The sequence below is a fragment of the Pocillopora damicornis genome, chromosome 11, assembly GCF_964200805.1.
Source record: "Pocillopora damicornis chromosome 11, jaPocDami1.2, whole genome shotgun sequence".
NCBI lineage: Eukaryota > Metazoa > Cnidaria > Anthozoa > Scleractinia > Pocilloporidae > Pocillopora > Pocillopora damicornis.
In genome coordinates this window covers 11,084,928-11,112,245 of record NC_142680.1, presented here as the reverse complement: position 1 = coordinate 11,112,245, position 27,318 = coordinate 11,084,928, and the positions used below count along the sequence as shown (strand labels likewise).

At 38.0% G+C, this 27,318-nt stretch overlaps 6 protein-coding genes and 1 long non-coding RNA gene across 7 annotated transcripts in view; 3 read left to right on the top strand and 4 right to left on the bottom strand.

Annotated features, from left to right (window-relative positions):
• Positions 1–13,248, top strand: part of LOC149037495 (endoplasmic reticulum metallopeptidase 1-like) — a 58,477-nt gene extending 45,229 nt beyond the window's left edge. The window contains exons 3-6 of the mRNA XM_089187809.1: positions 9,829–10,152; positions 10,626–10,870; positions 11,918–12,349; positions 13,051–13,248. Coding sequence (XP_089043935.1) covers positions 9,831–10,152; positions 10,626–10,870; positions 11,918–12,349; positions 13,051–13,200 — 1,149 coding nt within the window. The 5' untranslated portion in view covers positions 9,829–9,830 and the 3' untranslated portion in view covers positions 13,201–13,248. The remainder of the gene's footprint in view (positions 1–9,828; positions 10,153–10,625; positions 10,871–11,917; positions 12,350–13,050) is intronic.
• Positions 1,862–5,031, bottom strand: LOC149037497 (intraflagellar transport protein 25 homolog). Its single transcript, XM_089187838.1, has 4 exons — positions 4,849–5,031; positions 3,758–3,864; positions 2,321–2,389; positions 1,862–1,932 (listed from the first exon to the last, which is right to left on the bottom strand). The coding sequence occupies exons 1-4, from the start codon at positions 4,938–4,940 to the stop codon at positions 1,877–1,879; spliced, it is 324 nt and encodes a 107-aa protein (XP_089043964.1). The 5' UTR covers positions 4,941–5,031; the 3' UTR covers positions 1,862–1,876.
• Positions 5,093–7,650, top strand: LOC149037496 (uncharacterized). The gene is made up of 2 exons (XM_089187787.1): positions 5,093–6,352; positions 7,000–7,650. Exons 1-2 carry the CDS (start codon positions 5,147–5,149, stop codon positions 7,405–7,407), a joined length of 1,614 nt encoding a protein of 537 aa, XP_089043913.1. The 5' UTR covers positions 5,093–5,146; the 3' UTR covers positions 7,408–7,650.
• LOC149037494 (uncharacterized) lies at positions 13,194–14,995 on the top strand. Its single transcript, XM_089187819.1, has 3 exons — positions 13,194–13,552; positions 13,850–13,948; positions 14,461–14,995. Exons 1-3 carry the CDS (start codon positions 13,421–13,423, stop codon positions 14,749–14,751), a joined length of 522 nt encoding a protein of 173 aa, XP_089043945.1. The 5' UTR covers positions 13,194–13,420; the 3' UTR covers positions 14,752–14,995.
• On the bottom strand, positions 14,196–18,891 carry LOC149037493 (uncharacterized). Its single transcript, XM_089187762.1, has 2 exons — positions 16,869–18,891; positions 14,196–16,330 (listed from the first exon to the last, which is right to left on the bottom strand). Exons 1-2 carry the CDS (start codon positions 18,752–18,754, stop codon positions 15,511–15,513), a joined length of 2,706 nt encoding a protein of 901 aa, XP_089043888.1. The 5' UTR covers positions 18,755–18,891; the 3' UTR covers positions 14,196–15,510.
• A 1,472-nt stretch (positions 18,892–20,363) lies between these two features.
• Positions 20,364–22,754, bottom strand: LOC149037492 (uncharacterized). Its single transcript, XM_089186335.1, has 4 exons — positions 22,307–22,754; positions 21,809–21,918; positions 20,668–21,464; positions 20,364–20,547 (listed from the first exon to the last, which is right to left on the bottom strand). The coding sequence occupies exons 1-4, from the start codon at positions 22,620–22,622 to the stop codon at positions 20,364–20,366; spliced, it is 1,407 nt and encodes a 468-aa protein (XP_089042461.1). The 5' UTR covers positions 22,623–22,754.
• A 2,179-nt stretch (positions 22,755–24,933) lies between these two features.
• On the bottom strand, positions 24,934–25,898 carry LOC149037491 (uncharacterized). Its single transcript, XR_016181190.1, has 2 exons — positions 25,646–25,898; positions 24,934–25,171 (listed from the first exon to the last, which is right to left on the bottom strand). It is a non-coding gene; the product is annotated as an uncharacterized LOC149037491 (long non-coding RNA).
• Between the last annotated feature and the right edge of the window lie 1,420 nt (positions 25,899–27,318).

Genomic DNA, 27,318 nt, shown 5'->3' with positions numbered 1-27,318 from the left:
CAAATAAACCCGTGAAGTAGTGAATAAACGGCTGTGAGTATATGAAAGTCATATATTTGAACTGCACTGGCACTGCACCGGTATCGCGGAGGTCATGAGTTCAAATCTCGTACAGGCCTGAATGTTTTTCTGGCCTTCTTTTCACTACTGCTTAAGTAGTGTTCATTACTGCGAAGATCGCTTTCGTATCCACGTCTTTATCCACAGTTCAAATATAGTTCATATACTCACAGCCGCTTAAAAAGATTGTTTCGTATGGCCGTTGTTCGTTGTTAATCTTTGTAGCCAAAAAGCTACTGAAGGCACTGAACTTCAATCTTTATGTACACAAGGCACCCTCAGGGTGGAAGACTAAGGTATTCTTGGACAACAATTTTGAAACTCCTTTTTTCTTCTTTTTCTCCGCTCACGTTGCGTGTATTCGATGTTCCGACACGTGCGTCGTTTTAGTCCGCTCTTTAGTCTTGCGTTCAATTGAAACAGAGTTCACATTACTTTTGGTTATTTGATAACAATAAAACTGTCCATCCTTTTCCTTAAACAAAGTTGCGTTTTCATCCCAATAAATCCATCATTACTCTTAAATGTGCATAGAAGTTTTAATCTATAACAAATTGTAGGTGACAAATTTTCTTTTTAAAATGAAATTCTATACGAATGCCGCCAAAAAAGGTTGGAATTAAATTAATTTATTCCTCCCGGCACTTCAGCGCGATGCTTTTAGAACGAGGAAATTTTTGTTCTTTGAGCACTTCGTGAAGTGTTTTTTTTGTAGAACGAGGAATACTCTTGTTGATTGTGCCCTTCGCGCGGAGCTTTTAGAACGAGGAATGCACTTCGCACGGTGCTTTTAGAACGACGAATAGACTTGCTGTTATATTCCTGGTACAGTGCGGAACTTTTAAGCAACTCCTTTGATAACCAGAAAATAACTGACTTTCAGAGTTTGGCCCATTGCTGCGGGACTGTTAATAGTCTATTTCCCATAGTGACAGTTCTCTTAGCTTGAACCTTCTCTTTATTAATAAATAAATATACAAAGATATTCCCTTTTCCCTAAAGTGGACACAATAATTACAACTATGTTTTCCAAGTAAAGGGTTTATTATTTCGCTTTCTCTTTTCGCCTTTTTTTCTTGGTCTGTTTTTTTTTACCCTCTAAATACCTGAATTGCTGTAATACCGTCTAATAACTTAATCATGTCTCTACACATGGGGAAAATGTAACATACTAAAAGTTCACAATGATAATAATAGAAAACTGAAGAAACTTTCATTTTTGTCAAGTGGGGGAGAGGGTAACTAGTCAACTCGCCGACGGACCAACTCGCCGACGCCAACTCGCCGACGTATAAAATCGAGTAGAGACGTCGGCGAGTTGGTCGTCAATCCAATACAACTTATTAGAAGTTAAACATACAGAAAAGTAAACGATATTTAGTAAAAAAACACTGGTGTACATTGGTGAACATCAAACAGAAGCTTAAACATCGGTGAACATTGGTGAACATCACCAATGACTATAACAGCTTAAGACGCGAACGAGTTATAACTCGTTCGCGTCTGAAGCTGTTAGAGTCATTGGCGATGTTTACTTTACTTTATTCGCCTTAAGATCCTTATAAACTTCGTTGCAAATAAAAAGAATTGCTTTTTACCAAAGATCTTGTCTAGAAAGCCAAGTTTTCTTTAAAAATCTGACCGATTGTCATGACGAGTCTACAGTGTCTCTCCCCCCCCCCCCCCCCCTGAGGAACCCACAGCATTCAACTGAAAGTGTATGCCTTTCCATCAGAACAAACACATGGTTCAGAATGCCGGATACATATATTTTAGACCTGAAACACCATTGAAGCAGGATTCAATTTGCTGAATTCTAAATACTTACCTTGATCTCATCTCTCTGCATCTGACCCTCTAAATGTTCATACTCTGTCACAGATAACAATTACACATTATTAATAAATTGCATGTATGTTTCATTGAATTTGTCAGTCTTAAATTCTACAGTCAACCACACTCTGCAATCAGTCAGGCCTGGGCCATGTCAATGTGCACTGTACTGTGCTGTCAGTGATCAAAATCAGAGGATTATTTGACGGAATGTCCTTGCTTAAACTTGTTTTAATTATTTTGTTATCATGTTCATCATTTTTTCCTAATTAAATTTTAAAAGTAAAGTCAGGCTATCAATTGTATCATAAATGGTAGCCTTACGTTACATCGTGGGACAAATGCTTTTAAAAAAAAACCATTTACCTCTAATTAACCAGGATGAACAACAACATTTTCTATAACATATCTATGGCTTCTTTTTTACCTTTGTCCAAAAGAGGTTCAAAGTCTACTGGTTCTGTTTTTGTGCTTTTCTCAATGCAGAGGCTTTTAACTGCAAATAAAAATTCATATATGCTACAAAACCTTGAAGCTCCTGGTCTCTAATGAGCTGGTAACCCACATGTACCTGACTCCTCACAAAGACTTTTCTCAATTTTTTACATCACATTAAAAAAAAAAAATTATGTCTAATTTTTCACAATGCAGCACAAAAACAATGATGTAGCCCTTGTGATAAAACACAGGCATGCATAGCATGCAAGAGTTATTTTTTTGGCAGGGTGGGTTGAGATGGGACACTTTGCATACCTAATGTTTTCATTCTTGTGACAGTAAAAGAGCATGACTTTCAAAAGAACAAAAAACTATTGCATTACTTCACCATAAGAGAAAGAAAAAAATAATCTAATTTACCTGAATTCACACAAGTAGTTTTTGGTCTGTTGTTTCTATGGTATAATACTTCTAAGCAAAAATAGAATGCAGCGGTGCCACACTTATACTGTTGTCTCCTTAACACCCATTGTTTGATCTCGTCTCACAACACCATCTATTCTTCATTGAAGAGAGAGCGTGTTGCATGGCAAGAGACCAAATAATGGTTGCAAAAGGGACTATGCTTACTACTGTTCCTCTACCAAAAAGAGTATCAAAATTATTTGTCTAAAGTTAGTTGCCTTAAAAATATCATTCATTGTAATTTTACTAGACGAAAAGCAAACTGAAACTCTGTTGGACAATGCTGTTACTAGACATAATAAAATGCAGGTTATTTACAAGGAAATGATACAAGATGGAGCAAAGTCTAATGTGGCAAAATGGAATTTGATGGGTGGAGTATAATTCAACCATGTGAAACATTGCCTACTGTTCATGTAGAGCAATGATTGGGCATGTTCTAATTAGATTTTGGACATTGTTTTCATGGTACGTGTTTACCATGTGCATTGTAAGTAAAGGAGTGTAAAAGACACCTTTTAACTTAAAAAATGATGCAGAAAGTTAAATGGAAACCTTTCATATCACAAGAAGTCTTGAACTTTTGATAAGGATCTTGGGAAGGCCACAAAACATTGCCCTTATCAAATGAGCCCAAAATATTTTATTAATGTCATTATTTATGTACAGCTCCCTAATTCCATGACATCATTTGCAAGAAAAGTTGATTGGTACAAGATATCAAAATGTTGTGATATGATTGGTGTAAGATACATACCCCACTGCAGCAATCTGATCGATGTGAGATACATAACATACCCTAATGCAGGGAACCTGATTGGTGCAAGCAACATACCACTCCACTCATTAACATAGAGTTATTTATTGTTATGAAAAAAAAAACTCAAAAACCATTAAATTGATAATGCCCATGTTACATTACACTAAACACAATTTCAAGATCTTCCACCATCATCCTCACCATTTGAAGATAGGAATTTTATATTTCCAATGCTCATTAATGTACTAAAGGTGATGATGAATTCTTGAGGAAACATTCCAGTTGTTGGCCAGAAAGTATCAAGGCTTCTATGGAGCAAAATAAAAAGACAATTAGTTCTGTTTTGGCTGATCAGGATGCAGCCATAGGAGTCACAGATGGTAAAATTTGAGACTCGCAGATTACAAAGACCCTTGTTTGAAAATGCAAGAGCGTGACTATATATAATTTAAGCTGCTTCACATGACCTCTCACTTTGGCTGTAAGACTTCTAGATGGGAACTTGAGTTGATTCTAAACAAGCTTTTTAGCCATAAACAATTGACGGCTCATGATCTTAAAGGTATCATTCATCAACCTTTGCCTTAGAGTTTTCCATTTACTTATTACTGAAATGTACTACAATAAAGTAAAACCCTGCTAACTTGAAACCCAAACTAACTCAAAGAAGATCCAATTTTCCCTGGATTTGACCCCAACTTTTTCTGTCATTGGTAAAATTTCCACACAGCCCCATGCTGTTGTAAAACAAATCTGTTTTCCCAATGGCAGTGTATTGTTTTAGTCATTGCTTTCTCTATCCAAGAACTGAATGCATAATGTAGTATGGGACTGTGCTAAAAATTTTACCCTGTCATTAAATATCAGCTAACTTAAACCATTTTCTGTTTCCCTTTGGAGTTTGAGTTTGCAGGGTGCTAACGTAGTTTTCAACTTTTGTGTGACATTACCAAGTACAGATAAAAGCAAGCATCTACAAATATTGCGTTACTCCTCATACCTTTCTTTCCTTAAATCTTGCTTTTTAAGAATAAACAGATCATGCACATTCAAGAGGGCCACGGGTTACCATGACAACTACTATCGTAAAAATGTTCACGATAGTACATGTAGAATGATTAGGTCATGGTCTACCAGTTTAGCAATTCCAAAAAGCATAGCATTACTGGGTTTCAGATAAATTGGAAGTGGTCTTGAAATATCTTAATTGTCCTTATCAAAACCTCAATTAACTTTGCTTGTTCGAAATTTGAAATGTTTGGCAAGATCTTCACCGAACGTAAAATACTTACCCATCAATGATATTTTCTGGTGGATGATTTTCATCAAATGATGTAGCAAGGGCAATAGTTGCTCCAGCACTACTTAAAGCCACGTCAAACATGTTTTTAGTGCTATTTTCTGAGGAGGAAAACCCTCTATCTCGCAAGTGAGGGGTTCAAAGCATTTCAAAATCGATTGCCCCGGAGAATACTGGGCCGAGCTCCATGCTGAATATGCGCAGCTTGGTTTTATTTGCTGACAAGTAGCATACTCATGTTCAAGATGGCGGACGTTCCATGTAGAAATTGTTTCTGACATTGATAAGAAATGTTTCCACTAAATACGAAACAATTTTCTGCTGCATTCCTGGATATAAAGCGTAATAGTCAAGGTTATAACGAGGAGGTCAGTTCAGTCGACAGGGATGCAACCAAGAAACTACTGTGGCCCTTCCATATTCCCCAAATCGGGCCTTCTTCTATTCCACAATGTCATCATCTTGGGACCATGATGTGGAATTTCATGTGGAATTTTGCGAGAAGAGAATGTTATCCACCCGCTCATCATTTGGAATCAAGAGAAGACTCACGAATGGAATCGCGAAGAGCACCTGAACAATCATGTTATTCAGTTCTTCCGGAATTTGAATTACATCGCGTAACTTCAAAACATAAAGCACGAGAAGCAAACGAGCGACAGAGTGCGGAAAATATTGAAATTTCAAGACTAGTTAAAACACAATCTTTAAACAAGACCTCTTCTACAAGAAGTACTGATTCTTCTCGAAACAATGTTTGTTGTGTGGAAGCAGAACCACAAAACAGAGGTATCCTCCAGCAATTTAGCTGTGAAGAAGCAAATGTTTCCAATGAGACTTTTGTTAATAGCAAATTAAGTAAATCGATAAGAGTATCCCACTGGGATAGTGACATGAAATCTTCAGAGTCTGAACATTGTATTGTCTCAGATTATTTTGACAGAGAATCAAAGTTAAGTCCAACTTGCAATGTACTAAGTGAGTTGGAAACCAAGGTGGATGTTAATGGTATGTATGGCAGAGAAAGTTTGCAAAGCGATTTAGTCTGTAAAGGTGATTGGTGGCTAAACAGTGACAATATTTCAAACCTCAGGGATTCAACTGCACCTCTCATTCCTCATGCATATAGCATTAAGGAGGGTGATTTTGTTGGCAAAAAGAAATTTTTAGAGAGATTGCTTGAGACAGAGCTGCAAATAAAGCCTTTGACTCTGGTTAAGGATGGCATTTACAGCCAAAGGCCAGTTTCAAATACTTTTACCCTAAATCTGAACTTGGAGACAGTGATGTCCATTCTCTGCACTGATAAGGAACATTCAAAAAATGCTAAACACAGTGATATTGATCTATGTGGGAAGATTTCCATTCTGTATGGCATCCAGGATACAATAGTGTCAGTGGTTGCTAGTGAGGTGGTAGGAATGTATGATTATATCTCAGGAGCTGTGTATGGATTGAAGGGATGCTGTCATGATGAATCTGAATATCAGTTAAAGGTAATTTATTCTAGTAACTAGAAGGTTGGTGGCTTTGATGAACTAACATAAATGAATTGGTTGTACTAGACTCAGGTTAAATATAGAACAGGTTTCTAGTTAAAATGATGGTCAGTGTCTCTTGTCAGTGTTCAGTCAGTGTTGTGTGGAGACTCCTGCCTGTTTTGTTGAATGATTCTGCCTTCTACAAAAATGTGTCTATGTTTGAAAATTGACTCATAAAAATTTGGCAGATTTGTCATGTAGTCTAAGCATTAGTAACTTTGTGTTTTGTCCAGTTCTACGATGATTTGTCCTGCAATCTATTAGTAACCTTTTGTTCATAGTGAGTTCTCAATCAGGCTTTCCAACCAGTCCAGATATAAAATTGTCTGGAACTTGTCGTGAAGGTTGTGGGGAAGTGCATGTATTTTGTCTTTGTGTGTGGCTGTGGACGTTTTGCAGTAGCATAGCTAAAGCCAGACATCTTTTGTCAGCTTGTCTTGCACTGTTTCCCAGTGGGCCCATGAAATTGGATGATATATCTCAGTAACTGTAGCTAAGTTATTAACATATATTTATCAAAATTTCCATAATATTAAAGCTAGAAATGCTGTAATTTCATAAAGTACTTTACTTCAGTGCTGAGAATTTGTTTATCTATGTAGGACAAGAAGTACCCCCTTTCATCAAGTGCAGTGAGTTTGGACCTTAAGGAATTCATAGTTCATTTTCAACAAAAACTGAGAATGTCATCTCACAGTGTTGACAATGACAATGTGTTAAAGGAGCACTCTCCTGTTGCCTGGTTACTGATCTCACCAGCTCTTGGAGTGACCCTTGACTGGCAAGTACAAGAGAAAGTCCTTGAATCTATAGAAACTTTGTCATCAGAGGAATTTGCTGAAGAGAAAGCATCTGACAGTTACAACAAAGGATGTTTATCAAGCCAGTGGTACAATCTGTTGGTAGTTGTCGACCAATATCGTTGTTGTGAGAAAGATATTCCACTGATTGAGGTATTTGAGTTTTGCAGGAATGGTGAAATTAATGTTGTAAACTTTGACTTAACTTAAACGATTAGATCATGTGAAACAAGCCTGACTGAAGAATGGAACAATTGAAGTATTGCTGGTAATGCTGTGCTTTGATACATGTATGTCATTATGTAAAGTATTGATTATATTCATCCGCAAGGTTTTGTTTTACAGTACATTGTATGAGCTATCTCATGTAGCAAAAGTTTAACATTTGTTTGTAGCAACTCTCATATTTTTGCAAGATTTTTCAACTGGTATAAAGAGATTAAACTTCCTTTAGGAAGTGTTCAAAGATGAACTTTAACCTTTAACCCCTAAGAGTGATTTACTTCTAATTTCTCCTTACAGTATCAACCTTGATTCAAATGTAAAGGTTATCAGAATGTAGGAAATAATCACCAATTTAAGTAGTTCCTGATTGTCAAACAAATTCTCCTTGTCAGTAGCATGGAAAATGTAAGGGCAACAGTGTGGAGACTATTAATACTAGTTAGAATGTACAGGGTAAGGAACTCAAAATGAGAATTAAGCTCTTTTTAATTTTCCTCTGCTTGGCCAATCAATTACCCAGCTGAAACATTTTGAAGTGATGGAGGAAAAAACAGGCGAGGTTACAGTTGTATTTATTAGTTACATAACAGGAAGTGCCATTTAGCAAATTGAAAGCAAGAGCAACATTGTTAAGCACAGCTAAAGTAGACACCCCAAAGATCTCCATACATCCAATAGTTCCAGTTGCAACATTATGCCATTTTTTTCGTATTAAAATATGCTGCTCTTATTGAGTATTGTTGTTTATCTCATAATGTACTCACTTCGAATATGGATGGCGATGTTTCAACTACATGCTAGTAAATTTTATTACATAAACTGCGGTGTTATATAGGGATTACCAGCCCTAAGAAAAGCCATAACAACACAGGTGAAAAAAAAATACGTTTTTTTTTCACGAGTGTTTGATATCACTAATCAGCTGCTTACACGTCACTCGGCTTTTGCACCACTCAGTCATGTTGATGAATGAATGGCAAAGTCCTCACTGTTGTTTGTCAGAATTTCCTCAGATTATGGCTGCCAAAAAACCGAAAAATCCCTATTGCTTACAGACAGTAACGTTCAAACTTTCCTAGAAGGGGAAGAAAATCAAAATGTGAAAAGGAAAAATGAAAGTTATGTATTCAGTGGCTTTGGTAATAATGGGAAAATGGTCACTAAGAGAGTGGCAGTTTAATGTGCCCTTACATGTTACAGAATTATAAAATGTTTGTGTGCATCATGGATTCTCACGGGCTTACTTGTGAAGCCATATCAACAGTACAATTCAGTGGCAAAATTTGGAAGAATGGAAAAATGACGCAACTATTTGCCTTGGTTTAGAGGCAAGTAGAAGAGTTAGGCTTGAAACTTTTTCCACTGACTGTCCTTTGACAGGGACATAAAATGTTTAAAATTGCCATTTTAGCAGGATATGTTACAGTTGTAATAATATGTATCGAACAATCTAGATGAACTGTGTTCAAATGAACACTTAAAATTTATGACAGATTTCTACAATTCAGGAATGTTTGGAAGAGATATTTGAGCAATCTGTGGATATAAAAATGAAAACAAGTGTGAGCATTGCATAAGCCATGCAAGGGCATGAGGCAAAAGCAAGAAAAAAAGGGGAAGCTAGGAAAGGGTAAAGCAAGGGATGGTGTGCCACTGTGCCTAGAGATTCCAGAAAATTCACTGAAATTATTTCACAATGGTCCATAGTACAGGTTAGCCCCAGCATTTCATCAGACTTTCCTTACAATTTTTGTTTACCCACTTACACTCCTGTAATTATGTTATTATTTTGGTTGATTTTGGTTGATTTATCTTTTCAATCCAGGTGGAAGGGAAGTGTTATTTCAGGCAGGTCCTGAACATCCTTTGCTGATCAAGACATATTCAGAGGTAGCCCCACACCCCTGTGCACAAGCTCTGGGCCAAGATGTCTTTCAAAGTGGAATCATACCTAGTGACACTGATTTCAGGATTTACAGGGACATTGGCTAAGTACCAGGTATCTGAATTATAGACTGACACCTAGAGACTGATTGAATGACTGAATGACTGACTAAGTGAATAAATGACTTATTGACTGGTTGTCTGAATGAATGATTGAATAAACAACTTGATGGCTGGCTTACTGAACAACTTACTGACCTACTGACTGAATTACTCTCTCACACTGACAGATTGACTGACTGATTGAATGACTGATTGAATGACTGACTGACTGACTGACTTACTGACTGACCAACTGAATGAATGAATGAAATGCTCCTTAGCTGACTGAATGACTGGTTAGTATTTGATCAATTCATTATTCACTGATTACCTTATTGACTGGTTGATTGTAATCTTAGTGAAAATCTCTTTTGCATTGAACCAATCTGGTTAGCATACTAATAATTTTCTGATGTGTAGGAATGGACCTTGCCTATATTGCCAATGGTTATGTTTATCACACAAATTACGATACACCAGCTGCTGTTACTCCAGGCTCTATTCAGCGTGCTGGTGATAACATACTGGCTTTGGTCAAGAGCATAGCTAATTCACCATTTCTGGCTGACCCTGGAGAGTATCATCATGGTTCCATGGCGTTTTTCGACTTCCTGGGAATTTTTGTGGTACATTACCCTGAAAGAATTGGTTTTGTGATAAATCTGACATCAGCTTTTGTGGCAGTTCTTTGTCTTATGAAAAAATTCCTTCGTTTTCCAGCAAAGAGAACCATCTTTGAGGAGGGTAAGGGATAATCTACAAATAGATATCTATTATTAACATTCTACATTTTCTAAATTTTGTACAATGAGCTATGAAAGCATAGGCCTTAGAGCTGACCTGAGTACATCTTCTTTTCCATATGTGAATTAATCAAAGTTTTGTGGTCTAAAAAAAAATCAAAGCTACACAAAATAAACAAGGTAACAATAGGTGTTTTTTTTTTTTAATTTTTTTTTTATCAACTCTTTTAGAGCATTTCGTAAAATATGATTAGGTCATTTTTGGGACTGGTAAGCTTTTATATTCTGTTCATTGTTTCCATGCATGTTGATAATATTGTCAACATTTTCAATTTTCTGTTAAGCCAGTTTCCTACTGTTATAGGAAAAATGGCATTGATGAGGGGTGTCATACAATTTTTACAAGATTGTGGATCTTAAAGTACACTGCAACTGAAAGCCTTAACACTCTTTTTTACTGTTGTTTTTCATCAGGCAAAGTATTAAGACTCACATCTGGTATAGGAGACCTTATCATCTCTCTGTTCATCCTATTACTCTCATGGATAGTTGGAACATCATTTTCTGTGGCTGTAGGTGTCCTTCTGACATACTCAGGTCACTCACTAACTTGGTACTGCCGACCCTACCTACTCTTGGCAGTGTACACAGCACCATCTATACTGGGCATTGGTTTGGTTCATTTTCTCAGAAAGAAGAAGAAGTCTATTGTGGCAAAGGTAGACACAATCTAGTTGACAATTTAGTGACAAGCAAAGAAAATTTGACAATTTCCTTTTTTTTGTTATGACCAATATATTTGATCTGGGGGTGACAGTCAGGGACTTCAAGACAAGCTGTTGACCGCCAGAGTTTCACCGCATACTTAATAACATGTCCCTGGTTACTCTGATCAAAATAATCACCTTTTGGCCTTTTAATGAACTTTTCCCACTCACATACTTTTGCTGCATCTAATGCAGACTTCAATACATTTTGAAACACCTGGACAGCATGGGGAGAAATGAGATGCTAGTCTCCCTAAGGGGTTAATGGGTCAACAGAAAAGTTAGTATTGTTTTGCCCCCTTTTTGGTCTGCATAATGTTATTGGGGTGAACTGATCATCTCAAGTCTTTGTTTGCACCCATTTGAATTTCATTATTTGTCTCCATTGAAAGTGAATTTTATTTTGTTGGGTTAAAGATTTATCAATGTCTTAATTCATTGGTTTGATTGTTCAACATATGAAAAGAACCAAGAAAAAAGAACAAAGAACCAAAATTTATATTTTCATTTTGATCTCTGTTTTCAGTTTCTTATGGCAGAATTTGTAGCACTTAGCTGTGTAGTGTCCTCCTTTTCAGGCAGTAACTGGTAAAATTCATCACTAGTAGCACCTCTTGTTACTGCCTAAAATCACTTGATATTCTGGAAAATTCAACATTTTAAAGGATTGGTCTGAAAATTTAACATACCTGTTTTACTTAAAATAAGGGAGAACAGTGGCTATGCACACTTGTTATGCTTCCAGTGAAGCGGAACAGGTTAAAAGTCAAATCAAGCAAAAAAAAACCACCAACAATGGGCTATGCATAAGCATTTCCTACCAGTTTAAGTTTGGACTGGATCTTTTTTCATGTTGTGGGATACTTTGCCATACTGCATCTCAGCATCATCTTCAAAAATCTTATAAATTTATTGAGGACTAGTCACAGATCCAAAAATGAAGATGGAAATTACCTTTACCAAAAGATAGTGTTTTCAATGTTTTTTTCAGGAAAAAAGGAAAAAGCTGTGTCAGAGAAGAAAGAAGACAACATTCCTCTCAAGGAAAGGATATCTAACCAACTTATGAAGAAAGAAGTAGAAACATTTTACGCTGCTTTCCTTGTCTGGACAATAGCCATGTTGATAATGTCATATTATCGCCTGGCTTCAGCACATTTACCATTGCTCTTCATCATCTTTCCACTGATTATAGGAGTTGTTATATGGGACAATGTATTAACTGCAAAGACAAGTCATGAAAATATTGGAGCGTTTTTGTTTATGTATCTCTTAGCTACACTAGTACCTGTTCAGTTCTGTATGTATTTGACATTTGCTATGTTTGACGTCTTTATGCCTATTATGGGTCGAGCTGGAACACAAACACCCCCAGATGTCTTTATAAGTGTCCTGTGTGTCTTTGGAGTTGTGCTGTTGACTTCTTATATGGTGAGTGTGCTCAGTGAAATTCAATCAATTTGCTGATTAAATACTGTTAAAATTCTGATTAGAAGATAATTAAGGGAAAGTTTGTACTTGAGCCAAGCAACCCCCCTGAATGTGATACCAATCCATCACAAGGATAACCCCCCCAAAATTTTATCAGGCTTCCCTGACAAATTTGGTTGGTACCTTCTCTTAATTCTGGGCCCAATTGTTTGAAAGGTGATTAGTGCTAACATACAGTGTAGGTTTACATTTTATTCTTGGTTTCTTTATTCCTTTGTTTAAAAGCCTTTTTTTGGGATAATTTTCTCTATGCTTTTTAGAGCATTCAATCCTCAAATTGTAGACAAAAGAATTCTCCTGAATGATCTGAAATCAGATTTCACACTGACCCTGGGTTATCTTAACCCAGCTTTGAACAACTGAGCCCTGGATGGAGAGAGAGAGAGAGAGAGAGAGAGAGAGAGAGAGAGAGAGAGAGAGAGAGAGAGAGAGAGAGAGAGAGAGAGAGAGAGAGAGAGAGAGAGAGGGGCACTGAGAAAGTGTTATGTTTCTTGCTCAATAACACAACCCAATGTCCTGGCCAGGTCTCAAAGCCAGACCTCCTATCAAGCCAGAGTTCAGCAAGCTAACCATTTGGCCAACACATCTCCCACAAAGTTCTCATATGCTTCTATTTAAATTTACCTTTTTTTTTTTTCTAGGTTAGCACTGTGTATGTTCTGGGAAACCTCAAGCTTCCAGCCATATTTCTTCTGTTTGTTACCACTGTAGGAATGGTTATATCGCTCTCAGGACTGTCATTTCCTTACTCAGCCATCAATCAGTGCCCTAAAAGGGTGTTCTTTCGGTAACCAGTCAACTCGCCGACGGACCAACTCGCCGACGCAAATTTCCCTTTCGTAAACGGTCGTTGCCATTTGAAACGGTCGATGCCATTTCTCAGAACAGTCGTTGCCATTTGAAACGGTCGATGCCATTTCTAAAACTAGCCGAGCAGACGACAGCCCTCGTGAATAGCTCGTACGCTGTTGGCACGCTCGGACGTCATTTCCGGGCAGTGTTGTTTATAAGATGGCGGAGCAATCCACGTGCGCGAGAGTTGAGCCAGCTGAAACAGAACGAACCCATTCTTCTTGTGCAGAAACAAAAAAAAAATCAGTTAAGAAGCCAACGGGGTGGAACTCCTTTATGCAGTCAGTTGCGGTGAGTTTGTTTTGTATTTCCCGAAATATTCAATCATTTTCAGCCTGGATAAAGTGCTTGTTCAAATAGTCTAAAACATGTTGTTTCCCTTACATCCTTTACATCCGATTACAAGTGATTAAGATTAAGTGATCAGAAATATCAGTGAAAAATAAACCGCATCTTAAATTTTCGTTTATGTCATTAACAAATATCTTATCTGTAAGTGTTGCACTTGTATTCATTATTCTTGTAGGCCTTGAAATTACATTCGATATAAGCTGATATAGTTTCCTCGTACTTTGTATCATTCCACAGCCAGATGTCAAGGAAAAACTTGGAAAGGGGGCGGGAATCGGGCAGGTTTCCAAAGTGGTTGGCAATATGTGGAAGAAATTGCCGACAGACAGACGAAAGGTTAGTTATAAACTTCTAACATTGCGAATGTTTGTGTATTAACCCTGCCCCATTTCAGTGGACTGCTGTGTGGTTTATGTGGCTAACTTTGTAAGGACCGAGAGTGTAAATGTTCTCGTCAAACTTTCCAATTAAAAGTATTTTAGGTTATGAATGTTGATCTTGAATCAAGCTGGGACCTCAAGCTGAATGTCAATTTTGTAATATAATGTTCAGACTTGTTATTTTTCCAGACAGAACTCTTAAATATACCTTGGGGATAGCAAGGCCCATTATAATGTACCAATTAATTTAACCTAAATTTTAATTAGAAATAACCTACATGTGGCGGATCCAGGTTTTGAGGAAAGGGGGGGAGGCAAGGGGGTATTATCCTCAAAAAATTATGATAGAGGGTGAAAAAAACTGTCTTTGCAATCTAGTTTATATAAAAAATAGGGGGGATCAAAAATACACAATTGTTCCCTAATATATTTCCCCCCTTTTAAAATATCATGCTATGATCTTCATAGGACTGGAAAGATAAAGCACAGAGCTTAAGGGAAGACCTTGATATGGGAATAGCAGAGATAAAAAAATGTCCAACCTGCAGCACCCAGTTCACAAGGGAGAAGGACTTCAAATACCACCAGAAAGGTTGTCATGAGTGCATTTGCGAGGAATGCAATGAATCGTTTGACCATGAGCAAAAGCTAAAGAGGCATAAAGACAAGAAACATAAAGACAGCAACAAGTGTGATCATTGTCAAAAGACTTTTGCAGAGAAACGAAATCTTATAAGACACCAAAAGTCACATGCTTAATTAACCTATCCTGCATTTAGTGATTTTAACTGGAGATGATTTGAAAGGACTATTGGATCAATCTATAATACATAACTGTTTTTGTTTTTAAATTATTATTATCGATTTTTGAAATTAATTGTGGTCATTGCAGCACATGTACATCATGTTACTGTTCAAACCAAATTTTAAATCATTACAATGTTGTGTTAGACTTTAACAAGAAAGAATGAATGAAAACTTATTTACAATTTCAAACCTTCAATCTTTTCAAAGTTTTACGTTTGTAAAGCTTAATCTTCAGATAGACCACCCCCCCCCACTTTTTGGGTGAAATAACTGGAGGCCCAGGCCTTAATTTACCTGAGTATTAGTTAGCGCCCCATGTGAATCAATGGCTGAATTTTGCTTATAATTTTCCTCAATCAGGATATCAGCAAACAAACCTTCATACCCACAAGGTACTATACGGTTGTATGGCATTGTACCAATTATCTGAACCCATGGAAGAATCCATAAGTTCTGGCACATGTACATCATGTTACTGTTCAAACCAAATTTTAAATCATTACAAATGTTGTGTTAGACTTTAACAGGAAAGAATGAATTAAAACTTATTTACAATGTCAAAACCTCAATCTTTTTAATAACCTTGTTGTTCAGGGGCAGATCCAAGGAGAGAGGTTTTTAATCTAGGCAATTTGCCTTAAGTGAATTTCCCTCTATGTTAAACATTATGCAAACATTCCATTGTTTATTCACTAAGATTTCTCTGTTTTCCTATTTTTTCCTTTGCATGTGCTTTGTCTTGGATTTCATAGTATGGGACCCAGACTTCTTACTACTTTTAGTATTTGTTTGTACTGCTTTAGCCAAGTCATGGGTGCGCTTCCTCTTGGAGGTTGGTTCTTGTAGTTGTACTGGTCGCCCTTTTGATACAACCTGACGGCTTCCACTACCACACTTTCGTTTTCTGTTGGGCTGGACTCGGATCTTTTTTCCATTTCCGGTTTTTTTCACCTCACTGGACCCGAAAGAAAAAAGAGCGCTTGCCAAATTAGAATGCATAGATCTAGCAGCGGTTAAGGATGTTAACCTTTTTGCAAACCTGATTACACCTTTAGCCAAATTAAGGTCTCTTGAGCTTTGGAGCTTTTGAATTATTTTTTCACAAGAGTTTCTCAACAATTGTTCAGCATTTGCAATGGAATCATCCTCATCATCATCATTGCTCTGTATTGGTTCAGTGGAATGTTCATCCTCATCATCATTGCTCTGAATTAGTTCAGCAGTTGAGCAGTTTGGCCCTTGTTGTGCTGTTTCCATACTAGTGGATGCCTCTGTTACAAAACCATTAGAACCATCAGTTTGTGATGTTTGTCCAGCATCACTAGAGCGTAATGGCTTATAACAAGTAACAGGAAGTGTCTTTCCTATTGCTAGCCAGGCCAATTTCTGCCTCTCATGTGGGTTACTGACTGGAATGAAGTTTATGCAGTCTGCTAGATTTGCCACCCACAGGACATACTGGTGTTTGCATGGGCTCCCGTTTTTACCAACCGTGCAGGTACATATCCCAAGAGTCATGTCCACTGTATAACTGACAAAGAACCAATGAGACAATTCATAAATATCTCAATACAACTGGAATTTTTGTTTTTTCAATCTGTAATAGATACATTCTAGACCTTCAACTAGTTGATCCGCTAAGATATTAATAGAAATATTCCTAACAGCAGAGTAAGGACTTGCTCTTACTCTGCTATAAAAAACTCAACACCCTGCCAAGAAGGGAAATTACTAAAGGTACCCCACCCCCTGGACAATATATTACTCATGTTTTGGTCTTCCTTATGCTAAATCAACATCCTTGGAATGCAGCATATGGATGAACTGCATGAATTACATGTATCTCATATGTTATGCATGTTATGTCCCTATGTTTTATGTATTTTTGCTCCAAAGGGGAGGAGCCTAGAAACACTGCCCCCTCCCCCCCCCCTGCACTGCTTCCCCTATCAAGATAATTTGAATCAGACAGTGGGGGAAAGATAGGAAAATAATGCCCACCCACACATGCCCTCTTGTACCATCAGAGCATTATGCTATTGTGACGGCTAAGAGAAAACACTACTGACCTGTGACTGCTATCTGAAGAGCTTCCAACTTTGAATACATTATTGCCAAAGTTCTCTACAGTTGAGAGGTAGGCATCAAGATCTTTTTTATCGGGGACTTTAAACCCTGTGCTTCCGTTTTTCCCTTTGCCAAAGAAACGATGTCTGTACACGCCATCAAAACTCCCATCAGCAATACTAAGGAGCTTATTCTTGTAGTGATCTTCTAAATCAATAGTCAGCTTGTCTAGAAGCCCAACAACATTGTACTCTTTGGTGCGCTGCAGAATTACATCCTTAAGAACCAAAAACTGAGCCTCAGCAAAATTGTTGGTGTGGTTACCTCTAACAAGCAGTTCAGTTCTAAAGCATAGAGCAAAAGATTCTTTGTCATTGTATAGATTTTGCAAATAGCTGACTAGATTTGGGTATTTCTTGCAACGGCCATCATTCAAAAGTTCACTGAAGCAGTTCTCAAAATCTTGTTTTGTCTCGGCATATAAGGACCTCTTGAAAAGGGTGAGAAAATAGGGTCTATCTGCTTGGCTGATACTGTTCTTGCTCTCGTGAAGCCATCTCCAAAGTTGTTGGAGCATGTGGAAGATGCAAAGAAGTAAAACAGATGTTGGCCAAACAGACTTCAGAGCATTTCTTTCCTCTTTACAGTTGTCTGTAAGGATGACTTGGGGGCCTTGTTCCCGACCACGATCATTGAATGCATACTCTGGTAAACAGGACCGAAACATTTCAAAGCCCTGTTTAAGTGTACGCTCCTGCTCATCACTGGTGATCAAGATGCCAAGTGGAAGTGCTCCAGACACATTGTTTGTGCACATTAAAAACACTTTAAGATTGTGCTCTTCTGTATTAGAAGTAGCATCAACAAAAACCATCTCACCAGACTGCTGCACTTCCTTGTGTACACGGTTCATGAGAGGTGTTACAATAGCAATTATAAGAGGCGTATTATCACCTTCATATATCTGGTAACAAGTAGTAGCTTCAGGGTTGTCTTTCTTGTATTGTTCAAGCCTTTCGGCAAGTCTTTCAAACATCATAACGCCCTGTCCACCATACCTATCCTTACCAAATTGCGTGTAGAGGTAACTAAAGTCCCTTTTTCTTGGCATAACTGCCCGATTGGCCTTTTTCCTGTGAAATTCCAATTCATCCTGACATGATTCTTTGAGTTCTTTCAAGTACTGTTGCCTTGCGGTTGCTGGTGTATGCCCACTTTCAAACAGCTTCAAAACCCTTTCTGTGCACTCAGGAGAAAGGTCACGGAAATTGGAGGTCTCCAGAGTTTCAAGTGAATGGTTGTGGTCCCACTCTATGTCCACAGAACAACATCCCTCGCTGTCTATTTTGACTATCATCTGAAAGGGGCAATTGGTGTTCTTTACTCTGGCAGATGGATTCAAGTACAATTTCTGCTGTGGATCTTTACTTGGACTCCAGTTGCGAGTGTTGTGTTGGCATCTATAGTAGTTTTGCAACACATAGCCGCTTGTTGGTGCCTTCTTTGTCTTTAACTTCACTGAGATGCTGTTTATCACTTCATATTCGGATATCCATTGCTCCAGGTTTTCTTTCGTTATATCTTCGGTCAAAAAGTGCACTTTGAACTTTTCTCCATTTCCTGAAATTGCCTTCAGGTAGTAAAATGAATCATCTGGAAGCGAAGCCAGAAAACTCTCCTTTGTAATTTGGGTCGATTCAAAAGATTTTCTTTTCGATTCGACTTCTTTTATAGCTGAAGATATTAGATCTTTGAGAAAATTGTCGGGTTTGTCCGCCATTTTGATTTGATAAAAATCGCGATGGTTTGTGGGAAAGCTAGTCTGCATTGCTCTAATTGTCACGCATGTCGTCGGAGAGAGTCGGAAATATCGGTTCCTTCTTGGCATCGACCTTTACGATGGCATCGACCGTCATGAGAAATGGCATCAACCGTTTTCAATGGCAACGACCGTTCCGAGAAATGGCATCGACCGTTTCAAATGGCAACGACCGTTTACGAAAGGGAAATTTGCCTCGCCGACGCCAACTCGCCGACGTATAAAATCGAGTAGAGACGTCGGCGAGTTGGTCGTCAATCCAATCCAACTTATTAGAAGTTAAACATACAGAGAAGTAAACGATATTTAGTAAAGAAACACTGGCGAACATTGGTGAACATCAAACAGAAGCTTAAACATCGGTAAACATTGGTGAACATCACCAATGACTATAACGAACGAGTTATTGTGCGACAATAACACCGTAAAGACTCATCTCGTCAATCGCTCAGATTTTTTAACGAAAACTTGGCTTTCTAGACAAGATCTTTAGTAAAATGCAATTATTTTTATTTGCAACAACGTTTATAAGGATCTTAAGGCGAATAAAGCGAAGTAAACCTCACCAACGACTCTAACAGCTTCAGACGCGAACGAGTTATTGTGTGACAACAACACCGTTAAGACTCAGCATGTCAATCGCTCAGTTTTTTTTAACGAAAACTTGGCTTTCTAGACAAGATCTTTAGTAAAAAGCATTTCTTTTTATTAGGCAATTACAGAGTAAGGTGTTTGGATTATGGGAGAAATATGAAAATGATGAAAGAACAGCGGCCCAATTATTGAAATCGATGTCGAGATTAAACGGACCTACAAGAGCAGAGTAATTGCATGATATACATTACTTTCACATGTTCATCTGATCTTTATAATAAATAGAATTTTATCGTTTTTATCGTAAATCAAACGTTCTCGAAAAAATCTTTCTTTAAAGTTAAAAAAAAAACATGTGGTTCCGCGTGGTTGCTATGGTTGTCACACAATAACTCGTTCGCGTCTGAAGCTGTTAGAGTCATTGGTGAGGTTTACTTAGCTTTATTCGCCTTAAGATCCTTATAAACTTTGTTTCAAATAAAAAGAATTACTTTTTACTAAAGATCTTGTCTAGAAAGCCAAGTTTTCGTGAAAAAAACAGAGCGATTGACATGATGAGTTTTTAAGGTGTTGTTGTCACACAACTCGTTCGCGTCTGAAGCTGTTAGAGTCGGGAGTTACTACATCACGGGCGACGAGCGGGGATAGAAAAAACGACCCAAATACGAGTGGTCAGCGGTGAAACAACTTTAATACTTCATATATAGACAGATCATTTGTAGTATCAGGAAACAATCGTGTTGTAAAGCCGAAGCGTAAACAGTTTACTTCGCTAAATAAAATGTTAAGCAATTCAAAAGTGTTGATTGTACATATATCTTTTACTGCTTCAATAAACAATGAAGGCATCGGTGGCATCCGAAAGGTACTAAGAACTGACTTTGCGTTTAAGCCGAGAAAAAAATCACAAAGTTTGAATTCTGGGATGTTGTCCACTGTTGGCTCCATCAAGTTACGATTCTGCACCATTGACGCTCGTGAAAATCTATCTTAATTGACTACCAAGGACTGTATTTCTTATCTTGCAAATTAAGGTCTGTACATGATATTAAGTTCATCATCTGGTTCATTGTTATAGTCAGCTTTAAAATTTAAACTCTACTTGTACTGACAAGAAGCCACCCTTAGGGCAGGTGAAATGTTGCGTAAGCGTCTCCGCGAAAGGCACATCCAGACAACTTGCATGGAAAACCTGGCCACAGCTATCGCACCCAAGCCAATCCTCTCCATCGTCGTCTTTGCAAATCTTACAGACCGCGGTATTTCTCCTATAATTGAACAAAAGATATGGGACGTCAAAGAGATCTTCGGACTGACATATGAATTCAGCCACAACCTTGTATCCCACGTTGGTATGTACACAAACGAAAAAAAGAGGAACTGCGTACCTTGTCGTTTTGTACGTGGCGTCCATCAGGGCCAGTTCACTACCATATCTTTCAAGCATTCGTTGTTGCCATGGCTCTTGATGTACAAAGAGGAAGGTTTCCTCAGGAGTTCTAGGTCTTGGTTCATCTTTTTCGTTAATGACAGCGTCTCTGGTAAGGTAAAAGAAGTTGCTTTTGGGAGACTTAGTTTGCCAATCTTCTATTTTTTTACCCAATGCTTCTTGGTCGTCATCGCAATACTTCACTGCTGAAATCGCCTTGGCAATGTGGTTTCGCAAGTCCTGGCGACAAGGGTAGTATCGCCTATTTGTTTTCTTTGGCCTTCGTTCCTCGGGATGGCCTGAAAATAGATCCTCCCGAACATATTTATCAAGAGACCTTTGCACCTCAGAAAGGTTAGTTATATTTTGCTTTATGAGGTCGCAGATTTTGTCAACTACACGTTTATCGACGTATTGTCCTATCTTGGACGAGTCCCCGACAGGGTGGTTGACCTGGGAAGAGCTTAACGGGATCTTCACGTGGAACCGAGTCGAAGTACGGAAACTAAACCCTACATCACTCTTCGATTTGGCATTGATTTCTTTTAGAATAGCCTTCTTAGCCATCACCAAGCTATTATCTGATAGGAACCTTGCTTTGTCGATGAAGTAATCGTTGTACACCCGAATACATCGAATCTGCATGACTGCCGGGCAATCCAATTTTCTCGAATTCTGCAAGTGTATTCTAGTTTTTCTTGCATAGTCGTGTACATTAGCGTAGTCACTCTTGCAGGTATAACTTCCTCGGGCATCCTAATTGGTACAGAAGATTTTAATACAGGTGTGTTCTACGAGAGCAAAATGAAATTACATTCTTCTCCCAGCTGCGATATCATCTGTGATTTTTACTGACTTCACTACTATTGCCAACACCCTTCCCCCTCATATTTCTTTGGGTAAATTGGTTATGAAACATATAACTTAAAACTCCTGTAACATTTTGATCCTCGTAAAAAGAAAATTAATCAGTCCATTTGAATAAGCTTAAATTCAACCTCTTGACTCTCAGTTTCCGTTATCATTTCTCGATTGATCTCTTTTTTTACTTAAAATTTGAATGTTTCAGTGCTAATCCATTTACTGTAATTGTAACCAACCTTTGTGGATCCATGTATACAATGTCGAGTTTCACTGCTAGAGATTGAAAAGGGGTGGCCAAACAACTGTATGGAGACATTTCCGCGGTTGTTTTCAAGTACAGGAGGTACTGTCAAATGAAATCAGATGGAGTTGTTAAGCAACATGCCTTATTTTCGGTTTACGTGTAAAGGTGTCAATAAGAGCCAGACCTTTGACCCAAACCTTTGCACCAAAGCCACTTTCCGCTATTTTTAAACCAAATAGACCTTTTAGGTAGAGATAAATGAATAAAAAAAATAACAACAGCAATAACAACAAACACAAAGAAACTAAAATGAAATATAAATAGGTAGTTCAGACGCAGCATCTCGCAAATCGCGTAAGACTGCCTTTGAAGAAATTTACCATAAACTCTGAAAGACGGCGATTCTTCTCAATTAAATTATCCCAGAATTAGGAGAGTCAGGATAGGAAACCGAGATCTGTGCACTTTAAAATACTGAAAGATTATATACCTGTTTGAGAAAATCTGTTGTGGTTTTTCTCTTTTGAATAGCTTTCTGTAAGTACATAACACGTGGAGTTCAATGCCTGAAATGAAACTAACAGATTATCCATCTCTGCTCTGTTTCCCTCGAAATATCCAAAACAATAATTGCCTTCAACAGAAAAGCCATTGAGATGTTCTTTCAAAAAGTCGATCTCTAAATCTCTTAACATTGTTGGCTTTTGGTCTTCATCCATGGCAAAATCTTCCAGGAAAAGCAAACTACAGTGCGAAAACCAAGTTCCTGCCAAATTTGATTGACATTTTTGACAACCGGAAATCATGATACTTTTTTTTCGTCACGCAGTTAGCTACAAACCATATATATAATTATTCTTGGTGCCTTTCCGAATGCCGCTGACTCCCTCTCCGAAGCCTCCATTGTTTATTAAAGCAGTAAAAGATATGAGTTCAATCAACACTTTTTAAAAATTGCTTAAACTGTGAAGTAAACTGTTAACATTTCGGCTTTACAACACGATTGTCTCTGGAACAACAAATTATATGTCTCTATATGAAGTATAAAAGCTGTTTCACCGCTGACCGCTCATATTTGGGTCGTTTTTTCTATCCCCGCTCGTCGCCCGTGATGTAGTAACTCCCGTTAGAGTCATTGGTGAGGTTTACTTCGCTTTATTCGCCTTAAGATCCTTATAAACTTTGTTGCAAATAAAAAGAAACGCTTTTTACTAGAGATCTTGTCTAGAAAGCCAAGTTTTCGTTAAAAAAAAACTGAGCGATTGACATGATGAGTCTTTACGGTGTTGTTGTCACACAATAACTCGTTTGCGTCTGAAGCTGTTAGAGTCGTTGGTGAGGTTTACTTCGCTTTATTCGCCTTAAGATCCTTATAAACTTTGTTGCAAATAAAAAGAAATGCTTTTTACTAAAGATCTCGTCTAGAAAGCCACGTTTTCGTTAAAAAATCTGAGCGATTGACATGATGAGTCTTTACGGTGTTGTTGTCGCACAATAACTCGTTCGCGTCTTAAAGGGCATGTAAACCCAAAAAACGTTCATTTTCTTTTCACATAGATGTCTAGTAAATATATCAAGTACACCAAAGGTACCATTCGTTTATTCTCAAAAGTCCATTTTCACTTTGTAAAAGCTCTTCCAAATTCGAAACATTCGCCATCTTGAATGGCGCCATCTTTCCTGTGACGTCACGGGTGGACCCTTCAAAGTCTCGTTTTATAATCGCGTGAGGCACGAAGGAGTCTTTTCTACAGCCGATGTTTGTTGGTCTCGTCATGATTTTTTTACTTACAGTTTACTTCAATATAATCAATTTTTTCGTAATGGTGAAGCGTTGTGCCGTCCAGTTTTGTACTGATTCAAACAAAACTGGGCATACAATGCAAATATTTCCAAATGACGCAAATTTGAAGCGACAATTTGTGAAATTTGTTCAAGTGAAAATAGCCGATTTCGTCGAGCCGTTCGAACGTTCTGTTGTTTGTAGCAGTCATTTTTCTTCCTGGTGCTGTACCGACGATTCAGGCCTCACCAGAAGCAAATTATTCGGAAGACGAAAAAACAACCCATACAGTCGGCAGACGACGAGGATTCGGAAGTGGCTGACCAAACTGAGAAAGAAGTTGAGCTCTTCAAAAGTTAGAGGTCAATAGAGAAAGTACAAAATCGATTTACATGAGAACGTTTCGTTAATTAAACAACAATAGCTTTATTGGTTCTCTAAAAACATCTTTTTTCTCATCTAATGAAAGATTATGGGGAAGCCAGTTGTTTGGGAGCCAGCGCTGAGCCCGTAAAAGACACTGACATGTCTGAACCTTTGCCTGAATTCGAAACACGTATCAAAGAAAGAGAATTCGTTGATATCAGAGTGTAATAACGTGATCTGGAATTTTGTCGGTTCTATACAAAGAATTCTATACAGGATCCCATAATCAACCCTTATGTTCTATAAGAAAATCCATGCCAGCCCCACTGTAAATGCGTGACTTTCGAACTTGCGTGACATTTGCGTTACAGTTGGCCTTTGTGCCATTTGATTCCTTTAAATAGTTTTTCTCGCCTGCTTTCATTAATCGCCTGTTCATGTTCGGAGTGCATACAAAGTTAATTTATAAAGTGTGATTTCAAGCCACCGGCGTATAGGGACTGATATGTAAGTTGTTTTCGCTTTTTTGTTGTTTATCTCGTTTCGAGCAAGCTCTTTCGTCCTTATTTGTATGTATATTTTGTGTTTAGCCAGCATTTGGTTCATTTATTAGTTCCTTTATTATGTTAGATTCATTTACGCTGTTAAGTCGCCACGTGTTTAATTGAATACAATCTATTATATAAGTCCCTTTTTTAATTCGTTTACAGTTTACGAGATTGATTAAAGTTGTATCCCTGTAATATATTCCCTGGATTTGGTTGGCATTTTTCTCCGGTCACGATTTTCTTGGCATTTCATCGAGCCTTGATGTTCGTTTGCCGCAACACCCACTTAGTGCTTCCTTTGAGAAACCCTGCAGAGAAACAGCAGAAGAATTTGTGTCGCGGTTTTCACAGCAGTGAAAATACATTCAAAGGTCAGTAGGACAATATTCATCATTTTGAGTACAACTTAAAAGATCCTGATTTCAGCTTGCAAAACTATCTTTTTAATATTTCAAATCGAAGCAAACACAAACAGGGTTGAATAATTATGAAGGCCACACAAGGAAATGTACATGATACAACTTGTTTATCGATGGAAATGCTTCTGAGATGAAGGATATTGTTTACCGCACAAGATAGCACAGCGACCCTAAAGTGTTTGCCGAGATATCCCCAACACCAACGAACAAGCTATCTGTAGGCAATTTAGCGAAATTTCCTGCCAGGAAAGAAGCGAAAAACAACCAGCTCTAGTACTGTATTATTAAATCAATGGCAGAAACAACTCAAGTAAATCGATCTCAAAATGTAACAAAACAGATGAAACAGAAAATATTTAGCTCAGTCGTTTCCGGTGTGATTATCTGTGCTTTGCTGCTGCCTGTAAGCGTACTTGGCCGTCTCCAGCACCCAGAAATCGAGGCAAATTGACTGAAAACCTGGATGCTCAGTGATACAACTTATCTGGGTTTCAGGCCATTTTGTTACAATTGCCCGATTTCCGTACAACAAACACTTTCATGAGTTGTCGGCATTGGTTGACAAGTTCCACACTCGCACCTTTGATAATTTTATATAAAACACTCTCAGAAGCTCAAGTTTAAAAAAATTCTGTTGCATTCCTTTAGATTGTACCCTCGCTTTATTGCATTTTCATGTTAAATACAAATAGATCACAAAGTAAATTAAATACCAGTCTGAGTTTCCGAGACGGTCGCATCGCTGTCGACATGTTCTGTACTGTCTTCGTGCGGATCGCTTCGGTGAACCCTACGCGGCTCATATTGTTAAGGACGTGGCCCAGACTCTCCTGAAGATTCTGGATTATCCCCAGCGCTGTCATGTACTAAGCTTAATGCATTCGAGTCGCTATCTTCTGAAAAAACATCTTCCGAACTACCGCTACTTACACGAACTCCCACACCAGTTCTACTAGGGAATATGTGTTGCGCAATATTTTGGTTCCGCCGCTTACGTCACGACTTCTCGCTATTGTTTTTACCGGAAATGGAATTTCAGTTGAAAATGCCGATTTTCTCCTAAAATAAGTCGAATTGGACAAAACTAATTTCAAATTCGTTTTCTACGCCACTTTTTACATAGTATAAGAAAAACATGCATTTGTGGGTTTACATGCCCTTTAAGCTGTTATAGTCATTGGTGATGTTCACCAATGTTCACCGATGTTTAAGCTTCTGTTTGATGTTCACCAATGTCCAATGTTTTTTTACTAAATATCGTTTAATTTTCTGTATGTTTAGCTTCTAATAAGTTGTATTGGATTGACGACCAACTCGCCGACGTCTCTACTCGATTTTATACGTCGGCGAGTTGGTGTCGGCGAGTTGTTCCGTCGGCGAGTTGACCGTAAACCGTTCTTTCAGGTAAGAAGAAACTCATTCAATCAATTCATTCAATCATTTTCCTGCAGGATTGTACCAACTTTTTCAGCTAATTGAACTATTTTAACTAGTTGAACCAATTCAGCTAGTTTTTGCATTTGTTCTAGTGGAAGCGAATCAGCACGTTTGACTATTTTAAACACTGAAACAAATCTAGCATATCTGTGCAATTTGTTTAGTTTAACCTACTCGGTAGTTAGATAACGGCGTAATATGCGACTAACACAGTCTATATACTGGAAGATTTTACGCCACTAACCCAGTCGGTGATTTAATTATAATAAATTAAAATATAATTAATTTATATTACTGGCGTAAAATGTTACATATATATATATCACCGACTGGAAGAAATTACGCCGTTAGTTACTGGCGTAAAATCTTCCATATAAAACTACCGACTGGAAGAAATTACGCCGTTAGTTACTGGCGTAAAATCTTCCACATAAAACTACCGACTGGAAGAAATTACGCCGTTAGTTACTGGCGTAAAATCTTCCATATAAAGCTACCGACTGGAAGAAATTACGCCGTTAGTTACTGGCGTAAAATCTTCCATATAAAACTACCGACTGGAAGAAATTACGCCGTTAGTTACTGGCGTAAAATCGCACATATAAACACTACCGACTGGAAGAAATTACGCCGTTAGTTACTGGCGTAAAATCGCACATATAAACACTACCGACTGGAAGAAATTACGCCGTTAGTTACTGGCGTAAAATCTTCCATATAAAGCTACCGACTGGAAGAAATTACGCCGTTAGTTACTGGCGTAAAATCTTCCATATAAAACAACCGACTGGAAGAAATTACGCCGTTAGTTACTGGCGTAAAATCGCACATATAAACACTACCGACTGGAAGAAATTACGCCGTTAGTTACTGGCGTAAAATCGCACATATAAACACTACCGACTGGAAGAAATTACGCCGTTAGTTACTGGCGTAAAATCGCACATAT

Coding starts and splice junctions, on each gene's coding strand:
- LOC149037492 (XM_089186335.1), bottom strand. CDS start 22,622: ATGATTTCCGGTTGTCAAAAATGTCAATCAAATTTGGCAGGAACTTGG. Junction 21,919..22,306: donor CAACAGATTTTCTCAAACAG/GTATATAATCTT, acceptor TTCATTTGACAG/TACCTCCTGTACTTGAAAAC. Junction 21,465..21,808: donor GTATACATGGATCCACAAAG/GTTGGTTACAAT, acceptor TGTACCAATTAG/GATGCCCGAGGAAGTTATAC.
- LOC149037493 (XM_089187762.1), bottom strand. CDS start 18,754: ATGCCAAGAAGGAACCGATATTTCCGACTCTCTCCGACGACATGCGTG. Junction 16,331..16,868: donor TCTTCAGATAGCAGTCACAG/GTCAGTAGTGTT, acceptor GTTCTTTGTCAG/TTATACAGTGGACATGACTC.
- LOC149037497 (XM_089187838.1), bottom strand. CDS start 4,940: ATGTTTGACGTGGCTTTAAGTAGTGCTGGAGCAACTATTGCCCTTGCT. Junction 3,865..4,848: donor CCAGAAAATATCATTGATGG/GTAAGTATTTTA, acceptor TTTGCTCCATAG/AAGCCTTGATACTTTCTGGC. Junction 2,390..3,757: donor AAAATTCCTATCTTCAAATG/GTGAGGATGATG, acceptor TTTTATTTGCAG/TTAAAAGCCTCTGCATTGAG.
- LOC149037496 (XM_089187787.1), top strand. CDS start 5,147: ATGTTTCCACTAAATACGAAACAATTTTCTGCTGCATTCCTGGATATA. Junction 6,353..6,999: donor AATCTGAATATCAGTTAAAG/GTAATTTATTCT, acceptor TTATCTATGTAG/GACAAGAAGTACCCCCTTTC.
- LOC149037494 (XM_089187819.1), top strand. CDS start 13,421: ATGGCGGAGCAATCCACGTGCGCGAGAGTTGAGCCAGCTGAAACAGAA. Junction 13,553..13,849: donor CCTTTATGCAGTCAGTTGCG/GTGAGTTTGTTT, acceptor ATCATTCCACAG/CCAGATGTCAAGGAAAAACT. Junction 13,949..14,460: donor TGCCGACAGACAGACGAAAG/GTTAGTTATAAA, acceptor TGATCTTCATAG/GACTGGAAAGATAAAGCACA.